We start from the raw sequence: 17,792 nt of genomic DNA, 5'->3' as shown, positions 1-17,792 counted from the left end.
ACAAAATTGATTGAACCGGCCCCATCCTCCAATAATGCCATAAGCTTACCAAAACAAACTCCCATTTGTTCTTTTTCCTACTTCTTCTTATTTATATATATATATATATATATATATATATATATTTTAAGAAATTTGCCACACATTTGCTTGAACTTTGGGAAAGCTTGAACATTTGAATCTCCACGAGCTTTCGTATTGTACGGACGATTGAATGGGCTCGTTTTTTTCAAGATCTAAAGTAAATTGCGATATCCAAAAGAACAGTCAATTTATGATCAACAGAATAAACCCTTCAAAGAGTGATAGCCGTTTGATCGAATAAATGTGCTGTCGATCCAATGACGATCACTCCTTAAGAGACCGTCCCCTTGGACTATCACTCCGAGACCAACCCCTTAAAGGGCTGGATGAGTTTCCAAGGAATGAATCCTTCATTATTTGGAAGTCATATTATTCAGTAGGACGATGATGAAAGGGGAGGGACAAAGTAAAGGAGATGGCCAAACATCAAGTAATGTACTCAGTTGGACATTGACAATTCTTTCATGGTTCCGGAAGTGCGTTTTGTTTTAAGCAAAAAAAGACAGAATCGTTAATCAAAAGAGGATGTAGTGTAGTAGTGCGTCCTCGCCTGTTGACTTGAAGGTCACAGGTTTAAAACCTAGTGAAATTATTTGTGCCCTCTATTAGTTATTTAGATTTATCTTTTATTGTACTAGGTCTTAGGTTTATTTTGTAATCGAAAAATAAAGAAGAAGGAATAATTCAAATCCAAATCACGTGATATATACAGAAAATTTTGGATAAAAATTTACTGCATCAAGCTTTTGTACTAAACATATAAGGATTTAATTGAATACATGCTCGCTCTGCGTTAAATGTTACTGTGTGAAGCGAACGTTCAAACACCCCGCAGCGATTGAAAGTTGCCGCCACAAATGACATCATCGTCCATCTCTTGGCTTCTAGAAACGCAACGGCAGCTGCATGTCTGTTAGACTACTGCTTTACCAAAGTATTGCTTAAAGCATTTTTATATAGTGCTCAGGAACAACTGCGCTCACCAGCATCCATCTCCTCCCAAATAATGCTTTTCCTATACAGTGAACGCTTCTTGTTTGACTATAATTACATGGAATGTCCAGAACGAGAGGCGGTTTTTTTCTTCCAACCAAGTCACACATTACATTGTACAAAAGATGCTATTGAGCATATGTTCTTGTTCTTCTGACAATGTAAAACATGTGCTGCTCTTTCTTTTATTAATGATTTGGCTTTTATTTCATTCCCTTCATTAACTTTTGAGACATTCAATCATGAAAATTGCATTAAATTAAGGGCCTGTAGAAAATCATGACCAGTGATTTGAGCGATAGGTCCCAAGGTTCTTTTTTTTTTTTTTACAACTGTGGACCCTCCAGGGCCCGAAGTAGTTGGATTGATTCTCATATTAATAATATAATATTAGTGAAATTTTTTGAAATTTTTGGCGATCAGATGTATAACTAAGCATCTCTTGTAAAATATGTGCATCACCAAACCCCGCTAAAGCCCAAACATCAACCTGATCTCTCTTTTGATTTTGGAAAAAATATGTTTATCAATATGCTGCTTCTTTCATACATTTTTTTTGCCAACCCAAAATGGGAAATAGCTAATAGTTAGGAGTCATTAAAAAATTGATAAGCATTCAGTATTGGAAAATTGTTCCCGGGTGTGACTTGCCAATGCAATATCGTTGTTGCTTTAACTTATGAAAGCATAAAAACTTAGGATTTTCTTAGCAGAAGTGATGTTGAGAAATATTATTTTGGCCGTGAAAGGAGTGTTGTGGGGGTGTTTTCTTTCATTTTTCTGTTATGCAAAATCATAAATGCATGTTTGCTCATGGCCTGTACGTACTTTTATGCATGTTTGCTTTGCAAACAGAAGATGATTGACTGTTGACTTTTTCACTTGCTACGTAGAGTTCGGTATTTTACTTTGGCCCCAGAGCAGAAAGAAGCCCATGTCAAAAGAGCAATAGAAACATGAGTAGCCCCTGTTATTCTCGCTAGCTTTTATGATATCGTAAAAAAGCTTCTCCGAACTTGTCATTGTTCCTTTTTCTTCCATGATCATTTATGAACTGGTACGGTTCAAATGTCTCTGGAAAAGAGCCAACTTTCGAATTTGAGTCATGCTAGCTGACTTGCTTCAGAAGTGGCCGACCATGAGGTAGAAAAAGTAAGGGTTGAACAAGAGGTAAACTCTCAAACAACAAAGAATAACCAGACAACAGGTTCTGAGTCTAACGAGAAATTCGGGTTCCAGACAGGATCTGATTTTAGACTCACAGAGCTTTGAAAATTTTCTCGATTTTAAATTAGTCATAGTTCAGAATGAAGGATTCTGTAATAGAAGAGTATTGGGACGGAGGCCTCTATAAACATGATTGAGGGTGAGTACGCGTCGATCATTGGGCATCATTAACGAAGTTGCAGTATGATATTCCTTAGGAATTCACTTTTCTGGTTGTCTCACAAAATTTCTCTTTGTTTCTTTGTTATTTCATTTTGTTGGCAATTCAGTATTGCTTAATTATTGGACTAACACAAGTCCAGACAATTTGATTAAAAGAAAATCACTATGATACGCTTTTGACTGTTGTCTAGGACCATCATATCTCCATTGATCCTTAATCTACGTATCAGAAGAACCAAGATTTTAATGCTGTTGTCGATACCATATTTTGTTATTGCAGGAAAGGAATATCATGGAGCTGATCTGCGAACGGTGGATCTCCAAAAGGAACCCTGATTGTCAGATTTTCACACATTGGGACACTATTGCATCTCCTCGTTTTTTTTTTTTTTTTAACTGTGGAGTGTCTCTTGACCATTTGTAGGTTACGGCGGGTTATGGAGAGGTGGGTTATGGAAGGTTTCTATATAAACGTCTTATTCAAAGGTCAGCATTAACTTGCAAAGGTATGTTCCTCTTCAACTTCAACGCTCTCCGTTCATCTGACAACAATAAGCTGTTATATATTTTTGGTCACTACAATGAGCTGTTATCTCGCGACCTACAAACAATAAGCAGATAGCAAATTCTAATACATAACGCAGTGGAACTCCTGAATCCAATGAGTTTCAATTCTAGCAGGATTTGGTTAGTTCATTCTTGACTTCAAAGTCTTATTTCTAAATAAAAGATTTTGCAGCTGAGTAGAGTACTGGGTGGAAGCATTTCTATGAAGAAGATTTAGGCGAATAAGCAAAAACAGATGAAGGCGAGGTGCGGATATGGCTGTCAGATTCAGCCTTATGGATTTCTTTTGCAGTTCTTCTGATCTTTGTTTCTTTGCTACTTCACTTTGGGGGCAATTTAATGTTTCATGGTTATTCTTCTTGCATCACCAACTTATACAGATTAAAACAACTGAATTATGGAATATCATTTTTATACTATATTGTCACCGTATTTCCAGACCATTATGTTTCGACTATTTAGTTGTTTAATGGAGGTTTATTTTTCTCCTTTTTGATGGTTAAAATCTATTTTTGTTTTTATTTTTAGGTCTTTTGGGTCATGAGGAATCAAATAAGATTCATTAGCTGCATTTTTTTTCTAACAGTAAAGAAACAGCATATATTATAATTCCTGGCAGTCAGTTCGTGCAATGGTATATTTTTTCGTTATTTGAGATTGGTCCTCGCTATATCCGTACTCTCGTCTTAAAATTCTGAACAGAAAAAAGGAGTATTCTAAGTTTATTTAAATTTATTTATAATTTTATATATCATAGTGATGTTGTTAAAATTAATGGAAATTATATATATGAACAACCCATAGATATAAATACCACGTGCAACGCACGTGGCCTTTCCAACTAGTTTACCAAATTATTGAAATCTTATTATTTCCTTGTCATGGTCCAAAACATTATCATGCCAACCTGCACGATAATGGTTCTTTTTTTTCCCCCTTTTTTATAGTTTTTTTTTTCGGGATAGGATTCACTTTAGTTTACCCAATGAAATTAATTGGGGGTACCATCGATACTGTCCTCTTTATATATAGTGCGCACTTCCATTATCTCCACTGAGACTTTCACCTTCATCCTTGCATTCTTCTACAGTTACAAACTCGATACGGTTCAATTCGACTCTAAATTACGTTCATGGCGAAGATCGCTCTAGGAAGCAGTCAAGAGGCGGCCCAGCCCGACTTCATCAAGGCCCTCATTGTTGAGTTCATTGCCACCTTCCTATTCGTATTTGCTGGAGTTGGATCTGCCATGGCCGCCGGTAAAAGAAATGGATTGGAACGGAATAATTACTTGGATTTACATGTTGTGGGATTTCTTATATGCATTGATCAATATCTGGATCTTATAAATGGACATGTTGTATGTATGTTTTCATAGATAGGCTAGAGGCACCCCCGCTTGTGGGGCTATTTGCGGTGGCGGTGGCCCATGCGCTGGTGGTAGGGGTGATGATATCGGCGGGCCACATCTCTGGCGGCCACCTGAACCCTGCTGTCACACTCGGCCTCCTTTTCGGTGGTCACATCACCATCTTCCGCTCGATCCTCTACATCATAGACCAGCTTTTTGCTTCCGCAGCCGCCTGCTTCCTCCTCCAGTACCTCACTGGAGGACTGGTAAGTAATGAAACACCCATTACATATGATTTTTGAAAGACGTAACTAAATATATTATAATTAGTGAATTAATCATTTAATTATCAATTTAAAAAGCTTATTATTTATATAAAAAACTCTTCATTTATATACATGGTTTGCTGGTATAGCATTACACTTGAAAAGCATTATCTACCTTTTTTTATTCCATTTATATATTTTTTTATTAACTTATTTATTACACGTGCATAATATTTAAATTATACTACATAGACACTGTAGTTCTGTGACGTGGATCCAATAATTGTTTTGCCCAATTATGGATTTTTTTTTCACTAGTAAAACTTAAAAAAAAAATTGATCTCTTGCCCTTTTCATGTCTTTTTTCAAATTAATTTTGTTGAGTTATATTGTATTTATTTATCATCCAAATTTTAGGCTACTCCAATACACACGCTTGGCAGTGGAGTGGCCTACCTCCATGGCATAGTATGGGAGATAGTCCTTACCTTCTCCCTCCTCTTCACCGTCTATGCCACCATTGTGGACCCGAAGAAGTGGGCCCACGCGGCCCAGGGCCCGATCCTCACGGGGTTCATCGTTGGTGCCAACATTCTGGCCGGAGGGGCCTTCTCTGGTGCCTCAATGAACCCGGCTCGGTCCTTTGGTCCTGCCCTCGCGAGCTGGGACTGGACCGACCACTGGGTCTACTGGGTCGGTCCTCTTATTGGCGGTGGCCTTGCTGGGCTCATCTACGAGAACTGCTTCATCATCAGGACCCACATTGCTCTTCCCACCACCGAGGATGCTTTGTAAGTAAAAATTTGGACTCTATTCGGACATTTAGATGTATGTTTATCCTATCTGCTGAATTAAGTGTACCTATTTATTGTATCTATATCTCTTTTTGCGGTGAAGAAACGGATGTCATATTTCTCTGTCTTTCTCGTTTGAAGCATCGTTCTTAGGATCCGTATGGTTCGCGGAGACCTATAAGTGAGGAATACCTTAATCGTTCTACAGGATCATAAGGATTCAAACTTGAACCTAAGAAACATTAATTAATATCAATGTATCATTATATATATGTGAAGCTGCATATATACCATTGTGGATTCTATCACGTTAGAGCGCAAATGCAACCATATATATATGTATGTCTAGATCCCAAGTATAAGGGTGCTGTTAGAAAAATGTGGTAAGTAATCGTAATTCCTAGTCCCATATGGGTCCAGATTCAAACAGAACACAATCAACTGTTACGAGGAGTCGGTATCTAATCATAAACGAAACATAGAGAAACTCAAGATGTGATGAGGAAGAGATCTATCCTACCTGCAAGGCCGTACCCTCCGTCTCTCATTTTTAGTACCGTTGGTTCGCATCCTTCAACTGATCAATCATTGATCCCTGTCCCTATTATTGCTCGATGCCTTCTATTACCATCATACTGATTATATGTCCAACCACACATGATGATCATCAACAGTGTCAGGCAAAACTCTCACCCTCCAAACCTTCAATGTCTGGTCCAAGCTTGCACTATACACCAAGAACCCCTTCACCACAGCCCTGTCTATCTCCAAGCAGGCCCACAGGCACCTCACAGGTCCCCGGTGCCCATCCAGGACCACGAGGCACTCGTGGAAGCAGCTGCCCTCCTGTCTCCTCCAAACTCTAATTGTGGTGTCCTCCGACCCGCTGAAGATGAGCTTGTGGACAGACACTAGGCAGAGGACACCGTAGCTATGGCCCTGCAAGAACCCTCCATGGCCGAACCTACACGACACCTTCTCCTTCTCCCAGAAGTTTATAGTGCCATCGGAGGAGCCCGAGTAGAGGAAACAACAATAATCTCGGTTCTTGTTGTTGTCATCATCGAGGGATCGGTGTAGGCTCAGGGCTAGGGCATTGATCGGAGACGGGTTGGATCTGAGGGTCATTGTGAGGGTGTGAGACTCCCCATAAACTATCCTCCATAGCTTGATTGATCCATCGCTTGAGCAAGTGAACACACACCCATCATGTTGGTTTACTACTATGGAGTTGACTCTGTCATCGTGGGCAACAAATGAGTCAACGCATTGACTTGTGGAGACTCTCCAAACTTTGACCGTCTTGTCATGCGATCCGGTGTACAAGAGCCCTAGTGGATGACAATAAGCCATGCAAGAAACGCATTCCTTGTGGTTGGTAGGAGACTTGGAGCTTGAACTTGCCCTGGGCGACCAAAAGAGTGATAGTGAGGTTCTCTTGGGCATAGTCAAGACCCTTTTGGACCGGAAGTCATCGGGATCGGAGAAGTTCCAAACCCGGATCTTGAGGTCCTTGTGGGCGGAGAAGAGCATGTCCCTGTGGGCCAGAACGAGGCGTACCTCGCCGGAGCTGGACTTAAGATGGCCCAATTCCGCACAGTCGTGCCTCCTCCACGCGCAGATCCGACGGCTGGTGGAGCCGGTGAAGAGGACACCCTTCGACGATGCGATAGAGTGGATGGGCCCTTCGTGACGGCGGAGTGAGGCAATGCAACTATAGAGGAGGGACGAGGAGGGGGTTCGAAGAGGGGAGAGTGTCCACGGAGAATCTAGGGTAAAGGAAGGCCTTGGAGAGCTCAACGGCAACAGATCGTGATGATCTTGTTTGAGTTCGAGCATTTCTAGTTGGTGGCAATTTTCTTGAACGGTTAATTGAGCAACGAGAGAAGGTTGAGCAATTGCCATGTCCTTCTCTTCTTCATGCACGAAGCAGAAGAAGCTTCTCATGCCATTGGACTCTTCCATGTGGTGGGTTTTGCGCACCAGAGAGCTCAATGAAGCAGTGCTCAAATAGGCCTGACTGGTGAAGACATATACATATCTTTATTTAGGGTTTTTAATTCACATCTTGTTGCAAACATGGGGAATTGAATGTGTATGTAAGTAGTTGTTAACGGACACATATAAGCTCTTTCTCTCTCTGTTTTTTTTTAAAGGCAGGCCATGGTCCAGTATTTTAAATAAAAATTTTAATAACTAATAAAGGACATGAGTATTCTCACCAAGTATCAAATTTAGAACCTCTTGATTACTAGACGATGGCGTGTCCCATTGCGTTATAACATCTTTTATTATATACTTTGCCGAAGGGCTGAAAAATGAGATTTTAAGACAGTAACCTAACTCTCCATCTGAAATTCTGTGTTCGAATCTAACTTACAAGGCTTCGTGTGCTCATTTATAATTTTGTTTTGGTAATTCATTTATTTATTTTTCTTCTATTCTCTACTGAGCTCATGAGCTTCTATTATAATATGGAAAAAAAAATTATCGAATTGCTCTTACAGAGAGAAAATGTTGATGGGCCTCAAGGGTACTTCTCTAGCCTCCTAGACTGGACCAATAAATAAAGTGCGGGAATTAATGTTCGTGGTGGCCTAATCATCAATATCCATAGTCTAAATGCGAACGGGGTTGTGGGCTATCTATCAGAGAGGATTAATGTGGTCTGCTATTCAGCTACAGTTGTCTGGACACATAATATTAGCAGTTCCATGAAATGAAATCCTATGGGAAGGGAGAGTTGGGTGTTGGGTCTGCATGGACCGCTATATCACCAGTATATAAATGTATGTGACGCAATAGTTAAGGCCGTTGGAGTTTCATTGGGACGACAACTCAGTCGAAGTTTATTAGAATTGAATAGATACATCTACCAATTTCAGCCAAATCATAATCTGATGAACATTTTAGGACCGCAAGACCTTACTCGATAGATGAACACTAGCACTGGCTGGTAGGAGAAGTCCTACGATGAAAATCAAACTTAAGAACTTGTTTACTTTTAGAAAACTATTCTTTATTTTTCCTTTTCACTTTTCTTTTACTTTTTAAAATTTATTTCTCTAAATAAAATTAAGAAATTATATTTACATACTCAAAATTAAGAATTTTCAAACGTACTTTCAATATCTAACAATGATTGGAAAATTTTCAATTAAAGAGAGGAGGATTGAAGTAATTAAAAAAGAAAAAAATTGATAAAAAGGCTTTTCAATTAATTAAAGACAAGAGAAATGAAAAATTATTAAAATTACTTGCACATCGAAAAAAATTATTAAATGTACTTCTCCAAAGTACTTTGAATTTGAAGAATTAGAAAATTTTCTTTTCTTAATTACCAAAAAACAAAGAAAAATCTATTTCTTAAGAAACTCTACTTCATTTTAAATAGGCAAACACATGTTTTACAGTTTTTCATTTTTTTTATGAAAAATTTCCAAACTTTTCTCAGAGTAAATCGGGTCTAGATCTTTCTAATTATAGATCAAGAGTGATTGTCACTGTAGTGGGTATTATATCCCAATCTTTTTTTTTCGGTGGGTCTTTTTATTATCTTTTTATTGGCCATTAGTAATTTCAAATTTCACTAGTCAGTTACTAAAATCCAACAAATTATATTAGGAATTATTATCATTACTGTATTTAATTCGGAAATTTTTAGGCTTCTCGAGGGAGAAACTTGGAGGCAGAGATTTGGCCAACAACTAAACAATTAATATTGCAATTGATATAATATTTTCTCGTCAATTTGCTTTTCTTATTAGATAATTATTATATAAATTTATCGTATTATGATTGGTCGTCTGAATTTGCTATCAATTTTGTTGGTTGCGGAGGATGGGCGAATCTTTACAGATAATAAATGATATTTTGTCTGATATATGTGATGATATATATACAAATATTCATGACTGCATATTAATATTAGTTGGCCAATTGTTAATCGAGAAACTATGCATGAACCGATGATTCCATGTATTTAGTATTTCTACGTGCCTTTGATTTGAATGGTTATGTCTGAAGAGATTTAACTTTTTAGTGAGCCGATCCGACTTGAACTGAATTTAATAAGGACTCGTTGAGTTCTTAGATATTATGTTAGTAGTTATGTATATAAAAATAGGATGAATGGATAGATAGATATGGAAGAACTCTTTAAAGTTTCGGACATGGATACAATTTCTTTCCTAATATCTCCCCTCTCACCCATTCCTCACCCACTCGTTCCAACTGCCCGTCCCCCCAAGGCCGCCGGGAGAGAAACTGATTAGGATGAAACCGCATAACAAAATAGAGGTAAAAAACCAAAAGTGATCTTCCACTATTGAAGTAATAATAAAATAATATAATTCATTTATTTATTTATTTACAAAACGAGGTCCATGGACCTAAGTAACGATAAACCAAAAAAAAAAAAAGCTAAATAAAGGGATGTCGTAAGCCTTATTCGCTAGCAAAAATCGAACATGTAATATCTTAATTTCCTATTATGAGAGTATCTTACTGCACCATATCTCTTTTCTTTATGATCCTTCTATTAAGCTACTTAATCATTTATTAGCTATAAGTACTTGATTTTAATTTGGCGAAAATTCTATAGCTATGCTGCTCTTTTCAATCTAACAATTTGGAGTTCTTTAATTACGATAAGCATTAATTGGCCATAATGCTGGACAAATTGGAATCTTTGTTGGAAGCATTGACTTGGTCAATGGCCAGGGACTTATATATGCCGATTTATTATTGCTTTTTTTTTCTACTTGTTAATAAAAGTAATTAAATTGAAGAGGTTTCAAGAATAAAATTGGTTCCATAACAAAATACAAAGCCTCTATAAATGTACTGAATGACATATAAAACACGCATATATTCTACATCTCTGAAAAACTAGACATGAAATTAACTGTGTAATTTCTTTGGCCTAATTAACACTTCTACCGCGATACCAAAAAATCGAACTTTTTCAACATTTCAATATTCTTCCTAGTTGTAAGGTCATACGTTCAATCTGCGAAATTCATCCTCCATGGTGTCATCGGAACTTCTTTCACGGCCGGCCAACCATTGAACGGTTCCTCGAGCTATTGGCAACCAGAGCCTTCTTATTCTCTCCTCCTTTCCGTTAATAAATGGAGATTCTTTGTTACTTGTAGTCTTCATAGAAGAAGCAAATCTTGAGAAATTTGTAATTTCTGAAATCGATCGCTTCTCTGCTGAATTCATTATCCTTGGCTGACTTTCTTCGAAACTCGAAGAATAATCATAGCTTGAGCTGGTAACAAAAGATTGGCTCGTACTGAGCTTAGTAATCATGGTCTCGTGCAGTCGCTTCCTCTCTATGTCCTCTTTAATCCTCGACATTTGCTTGTCAGCCAAAATTTTTTTTCCATCGTCATTAAAACTTCCACTCCTCAGTTCCGAGAATCTCTTGCTTGATAAGTCGCCTAGCATCTCCGAGTTTAGAAACATCAAGTCTGAGGAATTTACATCACTCCACCGGTTCTTGATCACTGCATCGGACACAATGATCTTGTGCTTGAACTTGTGCAATACTGTTCGTAGGTCACCCTCTCTGCAACTTTCGATTGAATCTCCAACTAATAGTTCTTTGTCTTTCTTCCCATCTTCAGCATATTGAAAACTGCTTCCAGTGGCGCATTGTGATGAATCCAGTCGTTCCTCCTCCCTTTGTATATAGAGCTCGAGATTACTATTGAGATCTTCGGTAGACAAGTTAGAAGGGTTCTGGGAGAACCTCAAGCTCATTGAATAAGAAAAATTTGGTATTTCCCTCGCGTCCAGCTTGTGCCTACAAAGAGGGCAACTTGAGTGTCTCTCGAACCACCGATCAATGCAATTCGCGTGAAACGCATGGTTGCAATTAGGCAGAAGCCTGAGGATCTCCGCATCCTCAAACTTGGACAAGCAAACCACACACTCGAGCCCTTCTTTAGACCCCCTGAGAGAAGAGAACTGGAAGAAAGGGAGGGACTCAACAACTTTCCTGTCGACCCCAGATAACCGAGAATTCGATCGGAAGCTGTTGATAAGATTCTGATTTATATTGAAAGCCGGGGTTCTATGGCAGAACTTTGCATAGGCGAGGACGAGGAACGTCAGGAAGAACATGACTGATAGCATCCCGATGATGACCGTGAGGCTTGGGCGGATAGGGTGGAGGACTTCTTTTGGAGGGCCCGGACTCTCTTGGGCCCTAACATTATTGACCAACAAGAGAAAAATTGAGAGGATGATGGCGTTGATGATGGCGAGAACTTCAAATTTCTTCATGGCAAGTTTTTGAGATTTGATTGTAAAGGTTTACTGGGGACTGTTTGTTGGGTTAAGAACTTATGTCCAAAGGAAAGGATGAAACACTTAATCATATGACTGTGGGATTAGACTATGTTTTAATGTTTGACTCTGTTTTGTTGTCCTATAGGAATTGTCTGGTTCTTGGGTGTCTTATTCTTTATCGATGCATTTAGGCATTAAACAAAGTCCATGAAAATGAACAATTTGTCCCAAGTGGAATCACTTGCTCTCCTTCAATGTCATGTGTCCCACCAGTCAATTATAGATGGATCTATGGCTTAATATATAATATATGTCCTAGGGGAACAGACTTTTTCCCAATAAAATTATGAAAAATCCTTAATTTATTAATCCAAATTAATTTTCGCTTGGGATTTGACCTTAATGACGAGATGTCTCTGCGAATTTCGTATCCCCAATTGTGGGTAACATCCATCCAACTGAAGCAATGTGATAACTATATCATATCTCGTGTTGAGAGTACAACATTTCTTTTTTGATAATCTTACAGGTAAAGTTCTGCAAGGTATAACATCTCTTAATAAGCTATTGTCATATAAAATAAGTTATACAACAAATTTCGGAAATAAATAATACAAACAGATCCAAATAATTAAACATATGTCAAAATCATATATAGAAGTATTGATTGAACATATGAACTACCAATGGATTGTTGGTTATATGTGTGGAGACGATCGATCCGGAGGCGATGTGGGGTTAACACGATAGGATTCGAGGCACGAATGACGCTTTCCAAAGAGAACTATTTGCCCCCACACTTTAGTTGTTAGAGGGTTAAGGCAAAAGTCCTCCCGGGATACAACAAAACCTTAAAAATTCATTCAATTAGCAAAATTGAGGAATTTCCTAACTCTCACTCTAATTTCTGGAATTTGTGATTTTTATCATTTGAGCACTATAGCCTCTCTATTTATATGCACTCAATGGACACTATCGAAGAGTCAGAACCCTTCGTATTGGACGTAACTCTTAGATGAAACATCACCCATGAATAGTTACTTCCATATAAATTACTTGTTTTGCACTCAAATATATCCATTAAATAAATGAACCTTCTCTTCGTAACCCGAATTCGTCCAAGTACTTATGAATTACACTAAGTGACCCATTAATAAAATCCAATGAATTTGCAAACTAAAATTTCCAACAATCCCCCACTAGATTGCTAATTCTAGAACACTAGTACACAACGATCATGTATAAAGAAGTGGTGTCCGCAAATTGAACCCTCCCTTAGTGCAAACTCTCAAAGTGATTGGTGGCTAGTTGCTTGAACCATCACTTTTAAAGTCAATACCGGAAAAATCGCACACATAATCGTAAAGTATTCGAGTAAGAGTTTTATTTGCTTTAGCACCGTTATGGCCATGTGCTCATCCCGTTTTATGAACATATACGAGAGAAACCATAAAGAAAATTCTCGTTGAAGTGGCACCACTTCATGTTCATATAAGTGGATTTCATGACAACTAATGTCCATCCATTAAGAGTAAAACTCATCCTCCTAAAACTCAAGCACTAAATCCTAATTCTTAGTGCACGGTGTCATTTGATAACTTGTTATTACCCTTTGAACCTCAAAACTAACTTTTGGCTAGAATGGAGTAGGGTTCCCATTATCAATGACGCGATTAGAATGGTTTTAAACCCATCTTAGCGGTGGTAATCTTAACCAAATCCCTTGACAAACATTTCGTCAATGGGTCCGCTAAATTGTCAATTTACCTAACATAGGTAACAGTTATCACACCGTCCCTAATCAATTGTCTCACATACTCATGTCTCAAATTTATATGTCTAGACTTTCCCTTATACACCTTATTGTATGCTCGAAACATGGTGGATTCACTATCATAATATACGGAAATGGCGAACCTACGTTGTGGCCACAACTTTATATCTAGCAAGAGATCTCTTAGCCATTCCGCTTCCTTGCCGGCAGCCGCCAATGCTATAAATTCAGCCTCCATGGTTGAATGTGAGATACAAGTTTGTTTCTTGGAGGCCCAACTAATGGCTCCACCTCCAATCGTAAAAATTCATCCCGATGTGGACTTATTGTCACTTAGACTCGTAATCCAACTTGCATCTGAGTAATCTTCTAGTACCGCGGGATAATCACCATAGAATAATCCCAAATTTTTGGTCTTCCTAAGATAACCAAGAATCCTACAAATTCCTTTCCAATGATCGGTACTAGGACAACTTGTAAATCTCGCTGATTTGTACACAACAAATGCGATATCGGGTCTAGTGCAATGCATTGCATACATTAGACTTCCAATTGCGCTAGCGTACTCTAATTGCGCTATAGCCCTGCCATTATTCTCACTTAACTTGAAGTTCAGATCGAATGGGGTGTTTGAATCCTTGATATTCAAGTGTTTGAACTTCTCCAATACTTTCTCGATGTAGTGAGTTTGGCTTAGTGTAAAGCCCCTTTCATGCTTTTGCACATTTATACCTAGGATTGTATCTACCTCGTTGAGATCGTTCATCTTAAAATTCGAGGCTAGATACTCTTTGGTCTCACGAACACCTTCCAAATTCGTCCCAAAGATCAACAAATCGTCCACATAGAGACAAATAATTACACCGTACCTATCAGTGAATTTAGTGTAAATACACTTATCCGCACAATTATGCGAAAAACCATATGACAAAATAACCTAGTCAAATTTCTCGTGCCATTGTTTAAGCGCTTGTTTCAAGCCATATAATGACTTGATCAATTTACACACCTTATGTTCATTCCCGAGAAGCACAAAGCCTTCCGGTTGCTCCATGTAGACTTCCTCTTCGAGATCACCATTCAAAAAGGTCGTCTTAACATCCATTTGATGCACATGTAACTTATGGATCGATGCAAGTGCCATAAGGACTCGAATGGAAGTCATCCTAGCTACCGGTGCATAGGTGTCAAAATAATATAGGCCTTTATTTTGCCTAAATCCTTTTGCCACCAATCTAGCCTTAAAAGTCGGAGAACCCCCGATTGGGTTATTCTTCCTTTTAAACACCCATTTACACCCGATAGGCTTCAATCCTTGAGGAAGATCAACTAGAACCCAAGTATTGTTGAACAATATTGAATCCATTTCATCATTGATTGCCTCTTTCCAAAATACCACATCCTTAGAAGCCATGGCTTCACCATAGGTTCGTGGATCACCTTCCACATTAAGCATTACGGGGATCTTCCTAATTACGGATTCTCTATCTCCCTCAACGAGATAAACTAGAGATTGCGAGGAAATGAAATCAGGACTAAAGTCTTTTTCTTTTCTCACTCTTTGACTTTTCCTCGGCTCCGTATCCTTATTGTCACAAAGACGTCTCTTGTTTTGATCACTTGAGATCATTGGTTCATATTCTTGTTCCGAATCCATTAAATCATCGGAAAACTTAATTTTAATGAATACAACATCTCTTGTTTCAATTATAATATTTGACACTAAGTCAAGAACACGATAAGCTTTAGAATGTTGGGCATATCCAATGAATACACCCTTAATGGCTCTTGGTCTTAATTTTATTTCTGTTGATCGGGAACTCTATAGTAAGCCAAACACCCCCACACTTTGAAATAATCTAAGATTGACTTCCGACCCTTCCATAACTCATATGGAGATACCTTGAATTTTCTCAATAGTATCCTATTAAGGATATGACACGCAGTCAATAATACTTCACCCCATAGGTTATATGGAAGTTTAGCATTTAATAATATCGAGTTAACCATATCCACTAAGGTACGGTTCTTTCTTTCCACCAAACCATTTTGTTGCGGAGTATACGGCGCGGAACACTCATGTTCTACACGTTGTTCCTCACAAAATATATCAAATATATTGGAAAAGTATTCACCACATCTATCACTACGAAACACTTTGATTTTCTTGTTAAACAAATTCTCAACCTCATTCTTAAAACGTATAAACATACCAAAAGTCTCGTCTTTACTCCTCATGAGATACACATAAGTAAATATTGAGAAGTCATCAATAAAAGTGATAAAATATTATTTTCCACCTCTTGTTAGAATTCCATTTAATTCACAAACATCCGAATGGATCAAATCTAACATTTGTGAATTTCTTTCACATTTTTTAAGAAACGGTTTCTTGGTAATTTTTGATTGAACCCAAATTTCACATTTATCCACAAGTTTATAATCACTTAGATTGATGTAACCATTCTTTTGCATATATTGTAAAGTTTTAAAATTAAAATGTGCTAAACGCGCATGCCACAAAGGATAAGATTCAACAATATAAGCAGAAGAGTTAGCTTTATTCATATCAATGCTCAACTTGAACATGCCCTCGCAACAATATCCCTTTCCCAAATACATATTACCCTTAAGCAAGACTAACGTATCGGATTCCAATATAACCTTGAACCCCTTGTTGCACAAAAGACTCGCGGATAGTAAATTCTTTCTTACTTCGGGAACATGCAACACATTGATTAAGGTCAATTTCTTCCCGGATGTAAAGTTGAGTTCCACTGTCCCTTGACCGAACACCTTGACCGATTGATGGTTGCCCATAAGTACATCACGGTTTGCCACTTGTTCATTGCTCTTGAATTGTTGCCAGTCGTTACACACGTGGACAGTAGCTTCGGAGTCGAGCCACCAATTATAGGACTTATCGGTCATGGCTATGTTGAGTTCGGTAATCATACCAATCTCAAAGCTCTCGATTCCTCCCGTAATCATGGCCACTAAGTCCATGTCCTCAACGATATTGGCTTTGGAGATTATGGCATCTTTCTCCTTTTGGAGAAGTTTACAATCCTTAATGTAGGGTCATTTCTTATTGCAATGATAGCAATTGCGAGACTTTCTCTTCTTGTCTTGCGTGTCCACGGTTTTGAACGTAGCCTTTCGTTTGCCTTCCCGAGAGTTCTTGTACTCACTCACATGGTTCACCTTAGAACCTTGGGGAAGATACACCGCATCGCGGTTTCGAGTTTCCTCTTCAATACGCAAATGCCTAAGTATTTTCTCCATAGTGAAATCCTCTGCCATATGCAGGAGTTTCTTCCGGTAATCATTCTAAGACGAGGGTAACTTAGAGATGATAGCCCCGACTTGTAGCGATTCCGGAATAATAACTTTCAGGTCACGAAGCCTGCTTACAAGGATTTGTAGTTCATGGACTTGATCCATGATAGGGACACTATCGACCATTTTGAATTCGAAATACTTCATCATTAAAAATTCATCGGTACCTTGCCGCTCGGTATTGTATTTCTCCTCAAGAGCTTTCCATATCTCCATCGGGGACTGCATCGACATATAGAGATCGTACAGTCGATCGACAAAGTGTTGAGGATGTGTCCACGACATGTGAATTTGTCTTCCTCGCGCTTCTTCTTGAGTTCGGCCACCTTTGCGATTTCCTCGGGGGTTGCATCGGGGGCGGGATCCTCCAAAGGTTGCAGGTTCTGGTCCAGAACGTACGCCACATTTAAGACGGTAAGGAGGAACAACATTTTGTCCTTCCAGCGGTTGAAGTTTGTGTCGTCAATCGATCGAGTTTCACGAACTCTTGGTTCATCACTTTGAACACGGTGGTAGCCTCCGTCGCCATCTCAAATAGTTCTCTTTGATTGTTGGTTATATGTGTGGAGACGATCGATCCGGAGGCAATGTTAGGTTAACACGAAAGGATTCGAGGCACGAATGACGCTTTCCAAAGAGAACTATTTGCCCCCACACTTTAGTTGCTAGAGGGTTAAGGCAAAGGTCCTCCCGGGATACAACGAAGCCTTATAAATTCCTTCAATTAGCAAAATCGAGAAATTTCCTAACTCTCACTTTAATTTTTGGAATTTGTGATTTTTATCATTTGAGCACTATAGCCTCTCTATTTATATGCACTCAATGGACACTATCGAAGAGTCATAATCCTTCGTATTGGACTTAACTCTTAGATGAAACATCACCCATGAATGGTCACTTCCATATACATTACTTGTCTTGCACTCAAATGTATC

The 17,792-nt window shown here is 38.5% G+C and overlaps 3 protein-coding genes across 3 annotated transcripts; 1 reads left to right on the top strand and 2 right to left on the bottom strand.

Annotated features, from left to right (window-relative positions):
• The first annotated feature begins 4,076 nt into the window (after window positions 1–4,076).
• LOC116187103 (aquaporin TIP4-1) lies at window positions 4,077–5,527 on the top strand. Its single transcript, XM_031515702.1, has 3 exons — window positions 4,077–4,292; window positions 4,412–4,650; window positions 5,068–5,527. The coding sequence occupies exons 1-3, from the start codon at window positions 4,166–4,168 to the stop codon at window positions 5,443–5,445; spliced, it is 744 nt and encodes a 247-aa protein (XP_031371562.1). The 5' UTR covers window positions 4,077–4,165; the 3' UTR covers window positions 5,446–5,527.
• A 99-nt stretch (window positions 5,528–5,626) lies between these two features.
• Window positions 5,627–7,024, bottom strand: LOC116187102 (protein JINGUBANG-like). Its single transcript, XM_031515701.1, has one exon. It carries the CDS (start codon window positions 6,975–6,977, stop codon window positions 6,084–6,086), a length of 894 nt encoding a protein of 297 aa, XP_031371561.1. The 5' UTR covers window positions 6,978–7,024; the 3' UTR covers window positions 5,627–6,083.
• A 3,236-nt stretch (window positions 7,025–10,260) lies between these two features.
• On the bottom strand, window positions 10,261–11,851 carry LOC116188955 (E3 ubiquitin-protein ligase ATL42-like). The gene has a single exon (XM_031518410.1). The coding sequence runs from the start codon at window positions 11,736–11,738 to the stop codon at window positions 10,443–10,445; it is 1,296 nt and encodes a 431-aa protein (XP_031374270.1). The 5' UTR covers window positions 11,739–11,851; the 3' UTR covers window positions 10,261–10,442.
• Between the last annotated feature and the right edge of the window lie 5,941 nt (window positions 11,852–17,792).

Source organism: Punica granatum, chromosome 8 (assembly GCF_007655135.1).
Source record: "Punica granatum isolate Tunisia-2019 chromosome 8, ASM765513v2, whole genome shotgun sequence".
Classification (NCBI taxonomy): Eukaryota; Viridiplantae; Streptophyta; class Magnoliopsida; order Myrtales; family Lythraceae; genus Punica; species Punica granatum.
The sequence above is the reverse complement of the archived record's forward strand: the minus strand, read 5'-3'. Positions and strand labels throughout refer to the sequence as shown.